General features: G+C 42.8%; 1 protein-coding gene across 1 annotated transcript; it reads right to left on the bottom strand.

The window, feature by feature from the left end:
• Positions 1-1962: 1962 nt before the first annotated feature.
• Positions 1963-17574, bottom strand: RFC3 (replication factor C subunit 3). The gene is made up of 9 exons (XM_069972089.1): positions 17346-17574; positions 14485-14622; positions 11869-11936; positions 10409-10506; positions 8006-8187; positions 6964-7100; positions 6197-6295; positions 3308-3377; positions 1963-2668 (listed from the first exon to the last, which is right to left on the bottom strand). Exons 1-9 carry the CDS (start codon positions 17430-17432, stop codon positions 2477-2479), a joined length of 1071 nt encoding a protein of 356 aa, XP_069828190.1. The 5' UTR covers positions 17433-17574; the 3' UTR covers positions 1963-2476.
• Between the last annotated feature and the right edge of the window lie 701 nt (positions 17575-18275).

Raw genomic sequence — 18275 nt, 5'->3', positions numbered from 1 at the left:
CAGTGAGTGTTCTGACAATGCTGTCTAGAAATTTTTGTTTAAAAAATTGTCCTGAAACATTTGACCTTGAAAGGGTTGAACTGTGGAGTATAACCAAATGATAAAATGTCACTTTAACCAGGGACCTAATCCAGTAAAAAGTGATGGCATTACATTCATGTAAAACAACTTACACAAAGGGCAGTGGTTTTACATGAGTATTACCTGCACATTTTGTATTTCTATTATTACAGACAAGTACAGGTCTCAAAAAGAAAGCTGTCCAGTTCTGGTAACACTTGCAAGGATTTGTAGTATTTGCCTGATCACTAATGTAAGCTAGCTTGGCGCTCGGTTACCGAGCATATTACAGGGCTAGATAATCGCAAAGCAATGGCTGTGCGGACATAATTAGCGATCATTTCATCAGCTGGTCGTTATCTTTATTACAAGGAACGATAATCTGCCAAATCAGCCTGATTTGGCAGATTATCGCTCCATGCAATAGACCTCTTACAACTAACAACTGGATATTTACTGATATGAACGTCTCAATGCTCTTTCATAATGAAGATTTGCTGAATAGAAACGTTGCCCATTGTCCAGCCACACAGGTGATTTATTCTCTATTTTGGTTATTTTGAATCTCATGTGTGAGGAATGCTAACTATACGTCTTTCCCATCTAGTAACAGCAGATCAGCATAGAAGAATGCTATAATATGGGTTTACCACTGGGGAGTTCTCTTCTATCTCTTATTACTGGGAATCTCCACCTATAAAGCTGCACTCTACCCATAACCTAAAGATTCAGGTGCACAGGTTATGGGACTTGACCCTAACATGCCTTTTCCTTCCATGTCACAAATTTAAAAAAACAAGTCATGGAGTGCGGCCCTTTACCAGTTCAAGAGGCAATTTTTCATTTTACTTCCATTGAATGTACCCATTTTTTGTACCGCATGGAGAATCACATGATCATTTAAATTGTAGCACATCACCAGTTTACAACGGGTAATGTATGGCCTGTAATGATAATTTTTAAGCCTAGACAATGGATCTTATCAGTTCTTCAAGAGTTCTCTTGTTTATCAGGTGATCACTGGCCCTATCATGAGGCAAATTTTGGGAACAACAGCTGCTAACCCTAATGGTAGGGTTACTTTTCACTAAATCATCAGAAGAATCTTCATTTCAAATCAACAGGTGCCAGAGATTTGTAATTTACTTTCATTAGAAAAAAAAATCCAGTACTTATCAGCTACAGGATGTCCTGCAGGAAGTGGTGTATTCTCTCCAGTCTGATACAGTGCTCTCTGCCACCACCTCTGTCCATGTCAGGAACTGACCAGAACGGTAGCAAATCCCCCTAGAAAACATCTCCTCCTCTCCAGACTGGAAAGAATGCCACTTCCTGCAGGACATACAGCAGCTGATAAGTAGTGGAAGACTTGAATTTTTTTTTTTATAGATGTAAATGACAAATCTCTGGCACCAGTTGATTTGTAAACTACCCTTTTAAGGTAGGGATGAGTGAACCGGCCAAGGTTCGGGTTCGTATAAACCTGAACTATCGGCTTCTGATTCCCGCTGTCTGCCCGCTCCGTGGAGAGGGTGGATACAACCCTTAAGGACTGCCTGGAAAACTGGGATACAGCCATAGCCATAGACTGTATCCCAGTTTTCCAGGCGGTCCTCAGGCTGTATCCACCCTCTCCACAGAGCGGGCAGACAACGGGAATCAGAAGCCGACAGTTCAGGTTCATACGAACCCGAACCTCGGTCGGTTCGCTCATCCCTACTTTAAGGCAGAATAATCCTAGTGACAGATTCCCTTTAATGATGCCGCAGCATGCATGCTCAACCCTTGCTCCATTGGAACTTGGGACACTGGCCCCCATTCTAGTAATAGAGGGGATACTAGCAGTCTGACCCCCCTGTAAAAAAATAAATAAATAAATGGACAAAAAGAAATCCAAAAAACAAAGTCACAAAAAGGAGTATATTTGTACGCAAGAATAGTATAACATGAAATATTTGCAGAGGACACAAAAAGACAAAATGTGGACTTTTCCAGGAAAACTAGAGAAGAAAAACACACCTAACATTGCCCCTCTTGTCAGGTCATTGGTCGTGTCACAAACAGCATGAGAAGAACACACTGTGCCAGTGTTTGTTATTAGAATAAGACTGTGACAACCAATCATTTCTATTGGCCCCCATCATCTCTAACATGAAGTCTTCTAAAGAGGATGTCAAGCATTTCTGCAGAACAAATACAGCCGGTCTGTCATCAGCTTGGAGAGGTGTTATATTAGCAAATACCAATCACACAGGTTCAAGGAAAAACTCTTCTGCTAAGCTTTTCATCACCCAACCTGTATGTTCCATAATCTTTACTTTAGATTATAGGAAAGTATGCAACAGAGGGAAATTAAGAAGTGCTCCAATGGTCCGAGAAGACCAATTTTTTTTTTCATATGGAGGAAGAAGTAAAACTAGAACATCATGGCTTCAAGTCCATCCTCCATGAATCTCTTATAGATGGCCATAAACTTTGCGACGAAAGCCTCCAAATGATAGATGGCTTTACTTCCAAGCTGGAGCCGATGCTCATAGTAAGCAGCCATCTGCACTACATCCACTTTCAGCTGTCCGTCACAGTTATTGAGTAGCTCTGATAATAGGGACTGCAATGGAAGGACACAAAATAATACAAGTGTTAGTCTGTAGATTGAATTGATTTAAACACATTTTTTTTTTATTTCTCACACTCAAGGCACAGTAAGCATAGGTTTTAATGACCTAAAATGACAGCATAGATTCCTATGATGCTGTTAGTCCAGGTCAGTAAACTTAAGGTTAAACTAAGGTATGTTCACATCTCGTTTTTCTCCACACGTCGGGCTACAAGTCAGGAATCATAGAAAAAAGGATGCGGATGTGCAGCCCGACGGCCACATTGACCTTAATGAGCAGGACGGACTCATTATGTAACTGTGTTCTGCTCATTTGCAGGACGTACACTGCTTTTGTGCAGGACTCAAAAGCGTAATCGACCATGCTTTTGAGTCCTGCACAAAAGCAGTGTATGTCCCGCAAATGAGCAGAACACAGTCACATAATGACTTCATCCTGCTCATTAAAGTCAGCGTGGCCATCATGTGGCCGTTGCCCGCACGTCCGCATCCTTTTTTCACTGATTCCTGACGTGTAGCGCGACGTGTGGAGAAAAATACAGATGTGGATTTATTCTACCCATGTCTTTCAAATGGAACAAATTTTGGACTGGATATTATGTACAAATTCATTCGGAACCCCACACATACCTTCATTATGATCTCAGGTGGAATACAGTGAGTTAACAGTTCATAAAGTCGTCCACGAACTTCCAGCAACCTGTTGAAATCAGAACATACACAGTGCAGTTATAAGTAATCCATTTTACTGACATCAGAAAAATAAACAGCATCAACAAGGTTATAATGTTCTTCATACACAAAAAAAAAAAAAAGTGACAAAAACATCCAATGTCTTATTTTGTAATATAAGGAGAGAGATCTGCTTCTAAACTTGTGAAGTCCTTTCTGGGTATCTTAATATCAGACAATAAACCCCAGTGTCAAACATTTACTAGAACTAGCTATCGAACCGCTCACAGTCTGTATAAGAGAACAAAGAACATACAGTGACACCTCGGTTCTCAAACTATTCAGTTCTCAAACAATATTTTCAAGGAAAGTTTGCTTCAAATCTCAAACTCTTGCTTGGTTCTCAAACACTTTTTTGACTTTGCTCGTTATCCGAACCTTTTTGAGATTGTGGGTTATACCTGTTGAGTTTAGCACTGATGAGGCTTGTACAGTACTGTATAAGACTTGGTTTGCAGCAATAGGAGAAGGGGGAGTTTTGAAGTCGGCACTCCTTGACGTAGCAGATTAAAATATAACTTTTATTCGTGCATTAAAATCCCATGGTGGGCATAGCAGGACCTACGCGTTTCGCGCTACTGCGCTTAATCATGGTCTTGACCATGATTAAGCGCAGTAGCGCGAAACGCGTAGGTCCTGCTATGCCCACCATGGGATTTTAATGCACGAATAAAAGTTATATTTTAATCTGCTACGTCAAGGAGTGCCGACTTCAAAACTCCCCCTTCTCCTATTGCTGCAAACCAAGCCTACGGCGCCTGGCCAACGCCCTGAAGCTCGAGCACCCAACCCTGCACCTTACCTGTCGCTGCTGCATCTAGATCCATTGGTGAGCTGTATCTTTTTCTATATTTTTCCTTTTTTACTGTATAAGACTGCTGGAGTGCATATACAGTACAGTAGTAGTACAGTCAGTGCACCATCATACAGTGCTAGGGTGGAGGGGGGGGGGGGGGGGGGGGGAAGGCGCGACGCTATAGACTTAAGGATGAGTGAGGAGTTAGTGACTACTGTACTATAATTGCTGGTTTTGTTGAATGTTTCTTGTTGAATGCACTGTACAGTATAGTGCTGCTCTGTCCTGTACTGTAGTTATTAAACTGGGCACTTTTCAATGTAATAAAGGAGTATTGTAGGTAATTATTGGTCGATTAAACACATTTACATTATTTCCTATGGAAAAACACTGCTTGGTTTGCAAACTGCCTTCCTGAACCAATTAAGTTCAAGAACAGAAGTACCACTGTACAGTAATTTATTTTAAGGGGAGGAGATAAAGTTAGAGGATTGGGATGTAGGAAGAAATCTAGTAACTTTTGACCCTGCAACCTAAAAAGGATGGGAAGAGTCTATGCATATTATCCATGCAGACTACTTTGTAACATATCGTTCCAAGCAATCATATTCCTCAACACAATACAGAGATAAAGACTGATTTCTTCCAAACAGTGCCATCCTTGCTGACAGGTTGTGTATGGTATTGCAGCTCCACTCCATTCACTTCACTGGAGCTCAGCTGTAATACCAGACAAAACCCAGGAACAGGTTTGGTGTTGTTTATTAAAGAAAGCAGTATAAAAAAAAATTTTTATGTAGAAATCCTTGAAATTTTACTCTCTAGACTCGCATTTATCTGACACAAGCAAAAGGTTTTCCTTTAAAAAACAAACAAACATTTAGTTTAATAATCTAGAATAACAACCATGAACATGTATTTGGAAAAGAGTTTTCAGATCATTATATCAACAATATGGAAACTATATGGATCGAGGACGAAATCCCCAGGAGAGGTTTATGACATACGATGATATTGTCTATAACTGTGCTATCAAGTTCATCCTTGTAAATCCGGATTATAGGAAGCAGCACAGATATCTTGCTGTAAACCCAAATGTATAAATGCAGCAGAAATTCACAGTTGAGTGAAAATCAACAAACAAATAATAAAAACTAAAACCGCCCAAACATTTGCTCAGTGACAGATGGACGGTTATTCCACACATTTACGGACAACGTTTTTATTTGCTCTTAAACAGAATTTTCCTGAGTGCTGATGAAAGGATAGACATATCCGCCCACATTACATATAGCAAAACATTTTACTGAAGACTTTATTGAGCACTTAAACATAAATACTAATTCCTTATTAAATATTAAGAAATAGAATCACTCTTATCTATGGGAGTAATAAAAAATAATATGTATACATGGGTGCAAGTAGTTAAAATTTTCCTGCTCTTACCATCTAAATTACCGGACAACAGGGACCCTTTACAAAAGCTTGGAGCAGCAAACACAGGCCAAAGTATTAACCTGCATCTGCTGATGGTAAAATCTCTGCTTTATAATGTGCAGCTACATTGACTACTACAGTCATTTATAAGCAATTATAGCCCATAAATAGTCTGTTGTATTTTTATTTAATATACAATTCTGCTGGTAAACTAGCTGAAGTATTGCAGCGGAGTCTGGCGCCTCCTTCTTGTGAATGTAGCTTCATTTAACAATCCATATGAATATGTAATACATTAAAAAAAAAAAAATTAAAAAAATGTTTGTACTACATGGGCATATGGATTGATAAATAGAGCTACATTCACACAAAGGAAACGCCAGACTTCACTCCATTTTTTTGTTTTGATCTCTGTGTCACCAAGCCAGTGGTCAGACTTAAACTCTTTAAATTATCAACCAGGAACACATGCATATGCAGTGGCAGTGAACTCCTATTGTATACTATGTTGAATTCATAAACTTGCCCTTTCTTTTATTATTCAAGTTTCTAACCTTTGTGGACTTTGTTGACTGACAATGGCATTGGCCGTCTCTTTCACATAAACTTCCCAATCTGTCTCTGGCAAGTCTTGATCTGAGCTGAAGGGATATCTGTAACCATGAGAGAAAAGGGAATGTATAATAGTTTCATATGAAATATGTCATCATATATGTAATAGGATTCATGCATATACTGGATTTTCAACTGTGCATGGACAAACTTACTAGTATGCTTCCATTAAAGAAAGAAAAAGCCTTCAAATCTGAGATAGCTGGAGCAGTCTACTCACAAAGAGGGGGCAGACCATTGTGAGTTTCTTTTAAAGGGTAAAAATAGTAAAATAGTTCACTGTACAGTATTAGTAGGTGTACTCACTTCACTTACTGAGCAGCTGTACCTTAGAGCTAAAATCAGATTCCCCCCTGCCAGGCTGTCCTGTCCCACTCTGAGGTGATTCTGTCCATGAGATGGCTGACACGGAGGAGCATGTGACATCCCCCCCCCACTCCCACCCGGTGTCCACTGCTGAGAGCCTGTATATGCCTATGGAGGACACTGGGGGCTGGGCATGGTCACAGAATTGGAGGTACACAGGGAGCTGCAGTCAGTATATGCAGTAAGTACAGTCACTAATACTGTACCCTGAACTATTTTAAAATAAAGTGGCAAACCCCTTTACTGTAAGGGTGCCAACAATTTTGTCTACATGTGTATATGAATTACATATCAATACTTTTTTGCAAAAAAAAAAACAAACAGAAAAAAAGCATATACTTACTGCTGAACACGACAAGCCTCGCATATGAGCAGTGCTTTTCGAAGGTTTCTACCAGCTTTCTCTGCAATCTTACGGGCAAGCTCTTGTGGTAGAGAAAGTCCTTCTTTCCTGCACACATTAAACAGGACTGCACATATCTGCAAAGAAAGTGTTTTTTTTTTTAGTTTATTTTTTTAAACTCCAAATAAAAAAATATCATTTGCATGCAAACCAACAACATAAGAATGCTTTAAAGGATTGTACAGGTTTACAAAACATGGCTGCCTTAGGCTAGGGCTAGATTCCTGATCACAGAATCGGGGATTGTCACGTAACCCTAGCATAATACTTTGTAGAACTTCAGTTCTTAACTATCAGGGAATGTTACATCACATCACGTGACCCCTGATGAGGTCACGTGATGTGACTGTATGCATAGGGTTTGCAGTCCGGAGCCCCATTCCAGAGCCCTGGGTGATAAGCTATTCAATATTCTCTTTAGTAACTGACTCTCTGGTATTAGGGTGCGGTAGCACATGGTCACTGTGTATGTTTTCATTAACTTTTTCACAGATTGTTCTATTTATTCATTCATTCATTTATTTATGTGAGCACTTGCACTTTATACAGATATTTATCTTGAGTGTCAGGGTACAAGTTATATTTGGTTATGTAATACACAGGGCCTGGAGTATATATTGTTTGGGGCTCTGGTGGGAGTGACATGTATATTTTCATGCGTTTTCCGTGATAGTTTACCCTTATTGGGTTTTTAGGTGCTTTTAAGTGTTTGTCCATTTTGTCCTGTTTTTTTTTATGTATTTATGATAATAAAGATGTTATTGAGAACGTAATATACTTGTTATACGTTTGTGGGTGCGCCATTTATTCTCTGTCTCTATTCATGGTATGTTCTGTAGTTGGAACATAGGCAGCATCCTGTGTGGACCTATATAGCAGCTCCCATCTAATGACAGATGTGATGTAGTTTTTGCAAGAAAGTAGCTGTGTTTATCCTTATCCTGGATAACCCCCTCTAACTCTCAGACGAGATTAATCATACCTCTTCATGGCTCGGAGATGCTACACGAACAGCTAGACATCTGCTTCGTATTGGAGCGATTACTTTTGATGTAGAATTACAACATAAAATGAGTCTACAAGTAGACATATACTTCTCCATGGTTCTTCTCAATGCGTGTTGAGCATCTTTAGTCAGTTTATCTACTTCTGTTAGCAGGACAACTGCAGAAGGGGAAGAAAAAGCATTCTGTGTAAATAATTCTAGACATTCCAAGCTTTGCAAATGTAAAACTGCTTAAACTCCGGCATGTTAGATGTGCTGTCTTGGTGAAAAGCGGCCTTCAAATCATGCTACAGATTCTCATTTGATTTGAGGCTTTAGCTTTGAAAGAGCCACTATAAAACACTTAAAGGGGTAGTGCTCACTGGGTGAGCGCTCCTGCAAGGGATCGGGCATAGGGAGGTGCAGGAGCGCTCACCCTTTCGGGAAGGAGCGGGGAGGGTGAGCGCTCCTGCACAGGACTGTTTAGGGGACTGCTGATCCAGCTGGGACCGGGCGGGGGCTCCACAGCGGGGTGAGTTTTAGATAAGTAGCGCTCACCCAGAGTTATGCTCAGCCAATCGCAGCTGAGCAGCCGATGACGCGGCAGAGGGGGGTCAGCATGAGGGACGGCTGCAGCGATTCGGCCGTCCGTCCGAAGATGACGTCCTTAGCAGAAGATCGGAGACGGGGGTCGGCACGTGACAGGTATGTATAATGCACCACACTTCCGGGTACACAAGGCGGGGGTGGTGGGACACGGGGAAGGGGGCGATTCACAGACATAACATACATTACAAAGTTGTATAACTTTGTAATGTGTGTTATTTTGTGAATAATTTCTTAGCGCCGCACTACCCCTTTAAATGAGCCCTGTCATTAAAAAAAAAAAAAAAAACTTGATATGTGAGAGACATCAAAAGTTTTGATTGGTCATGGTCTGAGTGTTCAGACTGCGAACAGATAAGCAGAACACGCCGGGAGAAGCCTGTATGCAGAGTATTCACTCCCGTCTGCCTAGGCAGACTTCCAATCTAAGCCTATGGGGCCATTTAGGTTCAAAACACAGAACAAACAGAGAAGGGTGTGCCAGTGTGGTCGTCTCTCCATTTGTTCTACTAATTGGTTAGAGTATAAACACTCAGGCCCTGACTGGTAAAATTTTTTGCTATGTCTCTCTGACATCTAAAAACTTTTTCCTAATGACAAGTCTTTAACCCCTTCATGACCAGAGGTCATTGATGCATGGATGTCCGGGTCAAACTGAAAATGTTCCTTCTCACCTTCTAAGAGCCATAATGCTTTTATTTTTCCACCTACAGGGCTGGTTGGGGTGTAATGTTTTGAGCCATGATCTATAGTTTTTATTGGTATCATATTGGTGTAAAAGAAGAATTTTGATCACATTTTTTTCTAGTAAATAGTTAAAAAAAAACTGAAATCCAGTTTTTTTTTAAGCTATTCACCATAATGGGAAGGGGTGATTTAAATTTTTAAATGGGGGTTTTTAAAGCTTTTTTTAATCAAAATTTTGGTAAGTCCCCCTAGTGGACTTACATATGCAATCTAATTATTAGATTGCATATACTAATCAATGCTATGCCATTGCATGGCACTGATTAGTGCTATCGGCCATCTGCACATAGCGTCTGCCTGAGGGCAGACGCTATGAGAAGATCGCCGATCCTGCCTGTCAGGGGAAGTGATTGTGACACCCCCAAACACACACACACACTTCCTTAAACGCTCCAATCACTATAGAACAGAGCATTTAAGAGGTTAATCACAGGAAGCTGCATGATCGTGGCTGCCTGTCATTACCTCTATCTGCTGGGTCACTAACGTGTGCAGGGCCGATCACACCGAAGTGGCCCCTCACACATTAAAAACCCCTTCACAGTCAGGAATGTTTATATACGTTCCTACTGCAAACGGCATTGTCAGTAGGAACATATATAATGGCGTGGTGGATATGAAGGGTTTAAAGTCATACTGTCACCTCTCTTACTCTATGTGTGCTTCTCCGCACCATCCACAAACTTAGATGCTGCACATTTGATATATAAGTGTATAAAACTTGCCTAGGTTTTAATCTTTCCATTTAGTTTTAATGGTGTTCTTGAATGAATGGCACTCAGAATAGTGAATATTTGGGGTATTTTTTATTTTAATAACCAAACTCTGACCTCTACTTATCACATCACTACATATGCACTTTAATGTTTTTTTTTTACTCTATTGTAACAATCTGAACTATTTTGTTAGGTCCATTACATAGAGCCTAAATTAAAATCCATATTAGTTCCAGGATGTGATGCAAGAGTGCAGTAAAAACATGGAAGGGGGTATACTGTAACTAATTTGATGTGCAAGTAATAATCTTTGCTGTTTTAAAATAATTACCTTTGAAGTCCCTCTGTGTACTTGTCTCAAGTTGCTGCGACTGGGCAACAGTTTTCAACAATTCTTGGATGACAACCCGATCACTATTACCGGCATCACTGGAAAATATAGATGAAAATTTAAAACAGGTCTCAAGCTTGGGGACAAATTAAAGGACAAGTGCCATGAAAAACTTTTTCCCAGTAATTGAAGCACATTACAAAATTATATAACTCTGTAATGTGCTTCAATCACCTATCTGCCTCCCTTCCCTGTCTTTTCCCCCCTCCACCCCCCACCAGGAAGTGTCCTAACTCACACAGACCTGATTACTGTCGTCACCATCACCAGGCAGCTCCTTCTTGTGAGGATGAGTCATCAGCAGGAGGGCTGCTCTAGGTCCTGTTACACCAGCCTCCCCCTCCCCTGCCTTGTCAGGTGACTCTGCTTCCTCAGCTTATCTTCTCTAGTGACATGACTCATTCATTCGCTGAGTCCAAGGCAGCAGGAGAGAGGGTATGAGGTGGGGGGGGCTGCCTATGTGCTAGTCAGTCAGAGGGAAGATAAGCATGACATGTGACAAGTGATGGCTTGAAGTTGCTCAGCCAATTGGAGCTGAGCAAGCAGAGTCACCTGACAAGGCAGGGGAGGGGGGAGGCTAGTGTAACGGTGACGATAGTAATCAGGTCTGTGTGAGTTAGGACACTACCTGGTGGGTGGTGGAGGGGGGAAAAGACAGGGAAGGGAGGCAGATAGGTGATTGAAGCACATTACAGAGTTATATAACTTTGTAATGTGCTTCAATTACTGGGAAAAAGTTTTTCATGGCACTTGTCCTTTAAGGAGGTTTGTTAAGTGTTATGTAACTATAAAAATCACAGCATAATGGAAGGTTGTAGTAACTACCAACATAATGAGATCTCCATTTTTAGGTACAAATGAAAAACATTTGCACTAGAGAAGGTAACATGTGCTGCAATACTAGAGCATTATGTGAATGAAACATAAAATACGTAGCTAGCTCCGGAGAATAAGCATAGAAAATATATAACAAACAGATATGTCTGGATACAGGCACCTGCTGTTTATAGAGGAGTTTCAATTCCTGACTGGCACCAATCTCCATCATAAGTCCATGGTGCTGCCAGGATGGAGATGATTGATAGCGAAGAAGTGCAGTGTGCTTCTCCCAACACGATCTCCTGATTAGTGGGATCTCAGAGCTGCACTCTCCCACTGTCAATCACCTCCGTCCAGACAACACCATGGACTTACAATACAGCTGCCTGGACTGAGACTGCTGCAATGAGCCAGCTTGAAGTTCTTTGGGCTCGTTCTTCTGACTGGTGGTCGCTGTGACATATCAAAAATTTGTTTTGATGACAGCTATTCTTTGAAAAGTTTCATTTTTAATGTAAGTGCACTTTTTTATTGACTATCTGTAATAAAACAAATAGAGTACACTGCTGATCTCTCTATACCTTGGATTGACCTCCAGATGATAGTTGCTTGCAATTGTGCTAATTTCAATTTTCTTTTTTGAGGGAGTCTAAAGATAAAAAGATTAATAAATTAATGAATGTATAAAATATAATGCATTACCATTGTGTTTGTGACATTCTACCAATTCTAGACAAAAACTTTTAGCTGTAAAATACACTAAAGGACCCTACAACTTTTCTAGCCTTGTTAACATGTGAGAATGTACAACTTCTGTCAAACATAATCGCCACATTTCCTGGATTGTTTTTCCAGCTTTCTTACCGCACAGCTAACACACAGACAAGATGTTGGTTGTTTCTAGTCAGTGTGTGCATGTACACTCACCGGCCACTTTATTAGGTACACCATGCTAGTAACGGGTTGGACCCCCTTTTGCCTTCAGAACTGCCTCAATTCTTCGTGGCATAGATACAACAAGGTGCTGGAAGCATTCCTCAGAGATTTTGGTCCATATTGACATGATGGCATCACACAGTTGCCGCAGATTTGTCGGCTGCACATCCATGATGCCAATCTCCCGTTCCACCACATCCCAAAGATGCTCTATTGGATTGAGATCTGGTGACTGTGGAGGCCATTGGAGTACAGTGAACTCATTGTCATGTTCAAGAAACCAGTCTGAGATGATTCTAGCTTTATGACATGGCGCATTATCCTGCTGAAAGTGACTATCAGATGTTGGGTACATTGTGGTCATAAAGGGATGGACATGGTCAGCAACAATACTCAGGTAGGCTGTGGCGTTGCAACGATGCTCAATTGGTACCAAGGGGCCCAAAGAGTGCCAAGAAAATATTCCCCACACCATGACACCACCACCACCAGCCTGAACCTTTGATACAAGGCAGGATGGATCCATGCTTTCATGTTGTTGATGCCAAATTCTGACCCTACCATCCGAATGTCGCAGCAGAAATTGAGACTCATCAGACCAGGCAACGTTTTTCCAATCTTCTACTGTCCAATTTCGATGTGCAAATTGTAGCCTCAGTTTCCTGTTCTTAGCTGAAAGGAGTGGCACCCGCTGTGGTCTTCTGATGCTGTAGCCCATCTGCCTCAAAGTTGGACGTACTGTGCGTTCAGAGATGCTCTTCTGCCTACCTTGGTTGTAACGGTTGGCTATTTGAGTCACTGTTGCCTTTCTATCAGCTCGAACCAGTCTGCCCATTCTCCTCTGACCTCTGGCATCAACAAGGCATTTCCGCCCACAGAACTGCCGCTCACTGGATGTTTTTTCTTTTTCGGACCATTCTCTGTAAACCCTAGAGATGGTTGTGCGTGAAAATCCCAGTAGATCAGCAGTTTCTGAAATACTCAGACCAGCCCTTCTGGCACCAACAACCATGCCACATTCAAAGGCACTCAAATCACCTTTCTTCCCCATACTGATGCTCGGTTTGAACTGCAGGAGATTGTCTTGACCATGTCTACATGCCTAAATGCACTGAGTTGCCGCCATGTGATTGGCTGATTAGAAATTAAGTGGTAACGTGCAGTTGGACAGGTGTACCTAATAAAGTGGCCGGTGAGTGTATATGAAACTTAGAAATTAGAGAACCAGCATAGAAAACTGAAAGCAATAAGAAGTGCTGCTGGCTTTCTCACTGTAAACCCAGGTTCACAATACAACTGTGCTTTCCATGTTGCATCTGTCAACAATGCGTCAAAATTGGATGGTGGCGTATATAAACACTGATGGATGTGGGCCCCATAGACTTCAACAGCCTGAATGTAGTGAGCCAGTAAGTATACACGGACAGTGTGCAACGGTACTCATAGCATCATGTATCGTTGAAGAGGTACTCCGGGCTGGGGTTATTTGAAGTGTATGGCCGGGGAGGGGGTGAATATAGAAGCTGGCGGTCACTTACCTCCCCGGTTCCAGCGCCGGGTCCCAGCTCACGCTGCCCCGTTCTCACTTCCTGGTCTGAGCTGCGGCTTGAGACGTGACGTCTCAAGCCGCAGCTTAGCCATTCAGCGGTTGTAGTGGAGTCCCGCCTCAGGACGGGAGAGCGGGGCGGCGCGATCCGGGACCCGGCGCTGGAACTGGCGAGGTAAGTGACCGTCAGCTTCTATATCACCCCCTCCCCGGCCATACACTAAAAAAAAATAACCTCAGCCTGGAGTACCCCTTTAAAGTGACTGTACCACCAGGCCCAGGCTAAAGCACTGGAGGCGGACCGACCCATCCCCAGTGGGAAGAAACCCCAGCCCTATCATAGAGGGGCTAGGATTTCCTAGCTTCAGTGCTTCAGCCTGGGCCTGGTGGTACAGTCACTTTAAAAGGGTTATCCAGCGCTACAAAAACATGGCCACTTTCCCCCTACTGTTGTCTCCGGTTTGGGTGGGGTTTTGAAACTCAGTTACATTGAAGTAAATGGAGCTTAAATGCAAACCACACCTGAACTGGAGACAACAGTAGGGGGAAAAGTGGACATGTTTTTGTAGTGCTGGATAACCCTTTAAGTTTAACAAGGCCTTACTATGTCTGAATCATAAACAAGTTTGGACTCAAAAGTGCAACAATTCACACTTTTGTGTTTACATTTGGTCCACTAAATTTAATGAGGGTTTTGGACACCAAAATAACTTACAGTTATTGACTGATGTTCAATGCGCAGCTTCTCCACTCCAGCACCATACAGCTCTCTTAGCAAACACATAATCCTGGTCTTCTTCCCAGCACCAGATGGTCCAAACACCAGAAGATGAGGAAAGTCTCCACATTGTACCTACAAACGGTAAGACAAATCATATTAGCACTGACAGGATCTTACAAAGAACAGTCATGGTCGTCCCTTCTTTCCCAGCATTACATGCCATAGAAAACTTTCAGCATGGAGTTTACTAATGATGTCAAATATGCCTATTTTGGGACTTCTGGATAAATAAGCAAAAACTACACTAGCTTTCTGACATTAACTCTTTAGGGGGAGAATGGGGCCCCATTAAAGTCAGTGTGGTGTCTTGGAACCTGTTGGAGTCCCCTCCTTCCTGCAGCAGATGGTTCAACTCTGTGATGGAGGCTCTGTGGAGTCGGAGTCATGGAGTCGGAGCTAGTTTTGGCTGGAGTCGGAAAAAAATGTGCCGACTCCAGCTTTAAAAAAAATCTTTAAAAAATGTAGAATTGAATTTTGGTATGAATTTTACAACTTTTGCTCATGAATATATATTTTGAGCAACATTCTAATAGGACACGGCCCTATTACATAAGGGGGGTCATGAAAAAGTTGTCGGTCACTATTTGGCAGGTTGTTTCTGAGCTGGAAGAGTCCATTGTGTGGGGGGAGATCTGTGCTGTTCTCTTCCTGGATGCTGGATGACTGTATATGAGCAGCAGTGTAATATGAAGATATCCTTTGTAATATAGAGGAGGAGGAGGAGACATAAGTAGTGTAGCAGTAACCTCTGTCCTCAGTGTGGTGTTTTCTCTCAGGGAGAATATTGTGTGTTTTTCTTCAGTGTTCTATGGCTGCAGGTGTGTGTGCATGCTATGACTACAGCAGGCTGTGTGTGTGTGTGTGCACACGCTATGGCTGCAGAAGGCAGTGTGTGTGTGCGCTATGGCTGCAGCAAGCTGTGTGTGTGTGTGCGCTATGGCTGCAGCAAGCTGTGTGTGTGTGGAGTGTGGTGTGCGCTATGGCTGCAGCAAGCTGTGTGTGTGTGTGCGCTATGGCTGCAGCAGGCAGTGTGTGTGTGTGTGTGCCATGGCTGCAGCAGGCTGTGTGTGTGTGGTGTGCGCTATGGCTGCAGCAAGCTGTGTGTGTGTGTGGAGTGTGGTGTGCGCTATGGCTGCAGCAAGCTGTGTGTGTGTGCGCTATGGCTGCAGCAAGCTGTGTGTGGTGTGCGCTATGGCTGCAGCAAGCTGTGTGTGGTGTGCGCTATGGCTGCAGCAAGTTGTGTGTGGTGTGCGCTATGGCTGCAGCAAGCTGTGTGTGCGCACACTATGGCTGCAGCAGGCTGTGTGTGTGGTGCGCGCTATGGCTGCAGCAAGTTGTGTGTGTGTGGTGTGCTATGGCTGCAGCAAGCTGTGTGTGTGTGCGCTATGACTACAGCAGGCTGTGTGTGTGTGTGCTCTATGACTACAGCAGGCTGTGTGTGTGGTGTGCGCTATGGCTGCAGCAAGCTGTGTGTGTGTGTGTGTGTGTGTGTGTGTGTGTTCTATGGCTGCAGCAAGCTGTGTGTGTGTGTGTGTTGTGCTATGGCTGCAGCAAGCTCTGTGTGTGTGGTGTTCGCTATGGCTGCAGCAAGCTGTGTGTGTGTGCGCTATGGCTGCAGCAGGCTGTGTGTGTGTGTGTGTGTGTGTGTGTGTGTGTGTGTGTGTGTGTGTGTGCGCGCGCTATGGCTGCAGCAGGCTGTGTGTGTGTGTGCGCGCACTATGGCTGCAGCAGGCTGGGTGGGTGTGTGCTATTGCTTGCCCCCACAGTGACTTTCTATATCACTATGTGTGACCCCCTGTATATCACTATGGCTGACCTCTATTTCACAGGCTTCACACAGGAGAATCTGCTTTATATACAGTATTCCTTTATTCCCTCAGAAGTCGCCCTAGGATCATGTAGGACATTTGGGAAAAGCTGCTGAGCCAGTGTGATAAATAACTCCCCTGGTATAAGACTGGCCATTTATGCAGGAGTCTGAGTCGGCCCTGTTAAATTTCAGGAGTCGGAGCTGCGGCTTACTGACTCCACAGCCCTGCTTGGGACAGGTCCTGATACAGACAGAGGTGGCAGCAGAGAGCACTGTGTTAGACTGGAAAGAAAACCCCATTTCCTGCAGGACATGCAGCAGCTGGTAAGTACTAGAAGTACTTTATTTAAGGTGGGCCTTCCCTTTAAACATTATATAATGGGATTTTCCCTGTGGAGTATCACTTTAAGGCAAGCCTTCCCTTTAAATATCATTTAATAGAATATTCCCTTGTCAAAGTGATTGTATATTGCCAAGATATGCTATAACTTTATGATGGTAGTTTTAGTTCTACAGCAGTTGGAGGTAACCAGGAGTTGGACCCCTGTGGCATAACATCCGTGATCTGCCCCACACCAGGGAGAGACTTATCAAACATGGTGTAAAGTGAAACTGGCTTAGTTGCCCCTAGCAACCAATCAGATTCCACCTTTCATTTTCCTAAGCGTCTGTGAGGAATAAAAGGTGGAATCTGATTGGTTGCTAGGGGCAACTGAGCCAGTATCACTTTACACCATGTTTTGATAAATCTCCCCCTATATCGCCTATACTGCAGGTCTGCTTGGGCTGGAAGCACGTGACAAGTAGGTTACAGAACACGTACAACAAACTTTATTTATAAAAGACAGTAAGTGTAAGCACAGGTACGGCAGTGTATGGTGAATGTGCACGATGTTAGCAGACCTTACATTTATACTAATGTACAGGAGCTACAGAGGCCGGTAAGGTCCATAATATGTCACCAGCCTGCAACCTGCCTTCTTACCAAATTGCGCAGTTGAGCCGCCTGCTCCTTATGATAGTCCAGTTTGGACAGGGACGTAGGCCGGTACTTGTCCACCCACAGACTCATGGCTGCACGGCCGGGATGTAAGGACTCGCAGCTCCGGTCACACACAGCGCGGCGCAACTCAGCCCGCTAAAACATTCAACTCCTCAGCCCTCCAGAACGCGCGAAAACTAAAGCGCTCTGCTGCGCATGCGCCGTACGTCACACACTGACAATTCCGCACGACGCTTGACTTGTCACGTGACAGACGGCGATTACCGGTCATAACTTGTCCTCGGGGCGGAGACATTTTGGAGGAGTCGTTTAGGTTTCCTCTAATGCACAGCTGGTCTTCTAGAACATGGCTGCCATAAAACCCACATAGAACTGCATTGGTATTATCACATAATCAGGTAGAATGTTAACCTGTAATCTTCCTAATGTTGTTAACCCCTCTTATATACAGATATATTTATTGTTTGTGATGTTTTTTTTCCAGGGCTTTGGAGTCGGGGTTCAAACTACATTTTTGCAATCCGTTTTTTTTAATACAAAAAACAGATGAAAAACGGATAGAAAAAACGGATGCATGTGTGTGCATCCGTTTTGATCCGATTTTTCACAGAATTCCATTATTAAAAAAAGGGATCCTTTTTTTTAACGTACACAAAAACGTAGTAGACCTAATTTTTGTGTCCGTAAAAAAAGGATCCATTTTGATCCATAATGGAATTTAATGGAAAAAACGGATCAAAACGGATGCACACATATGCATCTGTTTTTTGTATATGTTTTTCATCCGTTTTTTGCAACAACAACAAAAAAAAAAAAAACGGGTGAAAAAAACAGATTGCAAAAACGTAGTGTGAACCCAGCCTAAGACTCCTAAAATTCACCAAGCACTGACTCCTGGCTCTGACTCCTGCT

The sequence above is a fragment of the Dendropsophus ebraccatus genome, chromosome 5 (assembly GCF_027789765.1).
Source record: "Dendropsophus ebraccatus isolate aDenEbr1 chromosome 5, aDenEbr1.pat, whole genome shotgun sequence".
In the NCBI taxonomy this organism is placed as follows: domain Eukaryota; kingdom Metazoa; phylum Chordata; class Amphibia; order Anura; family Hylidae; genus Dendropsophus; species Dendropsophus ebraccatus.
This window is presented reverse-complemented; position numbering and strand designations above follow the sequence as displayed.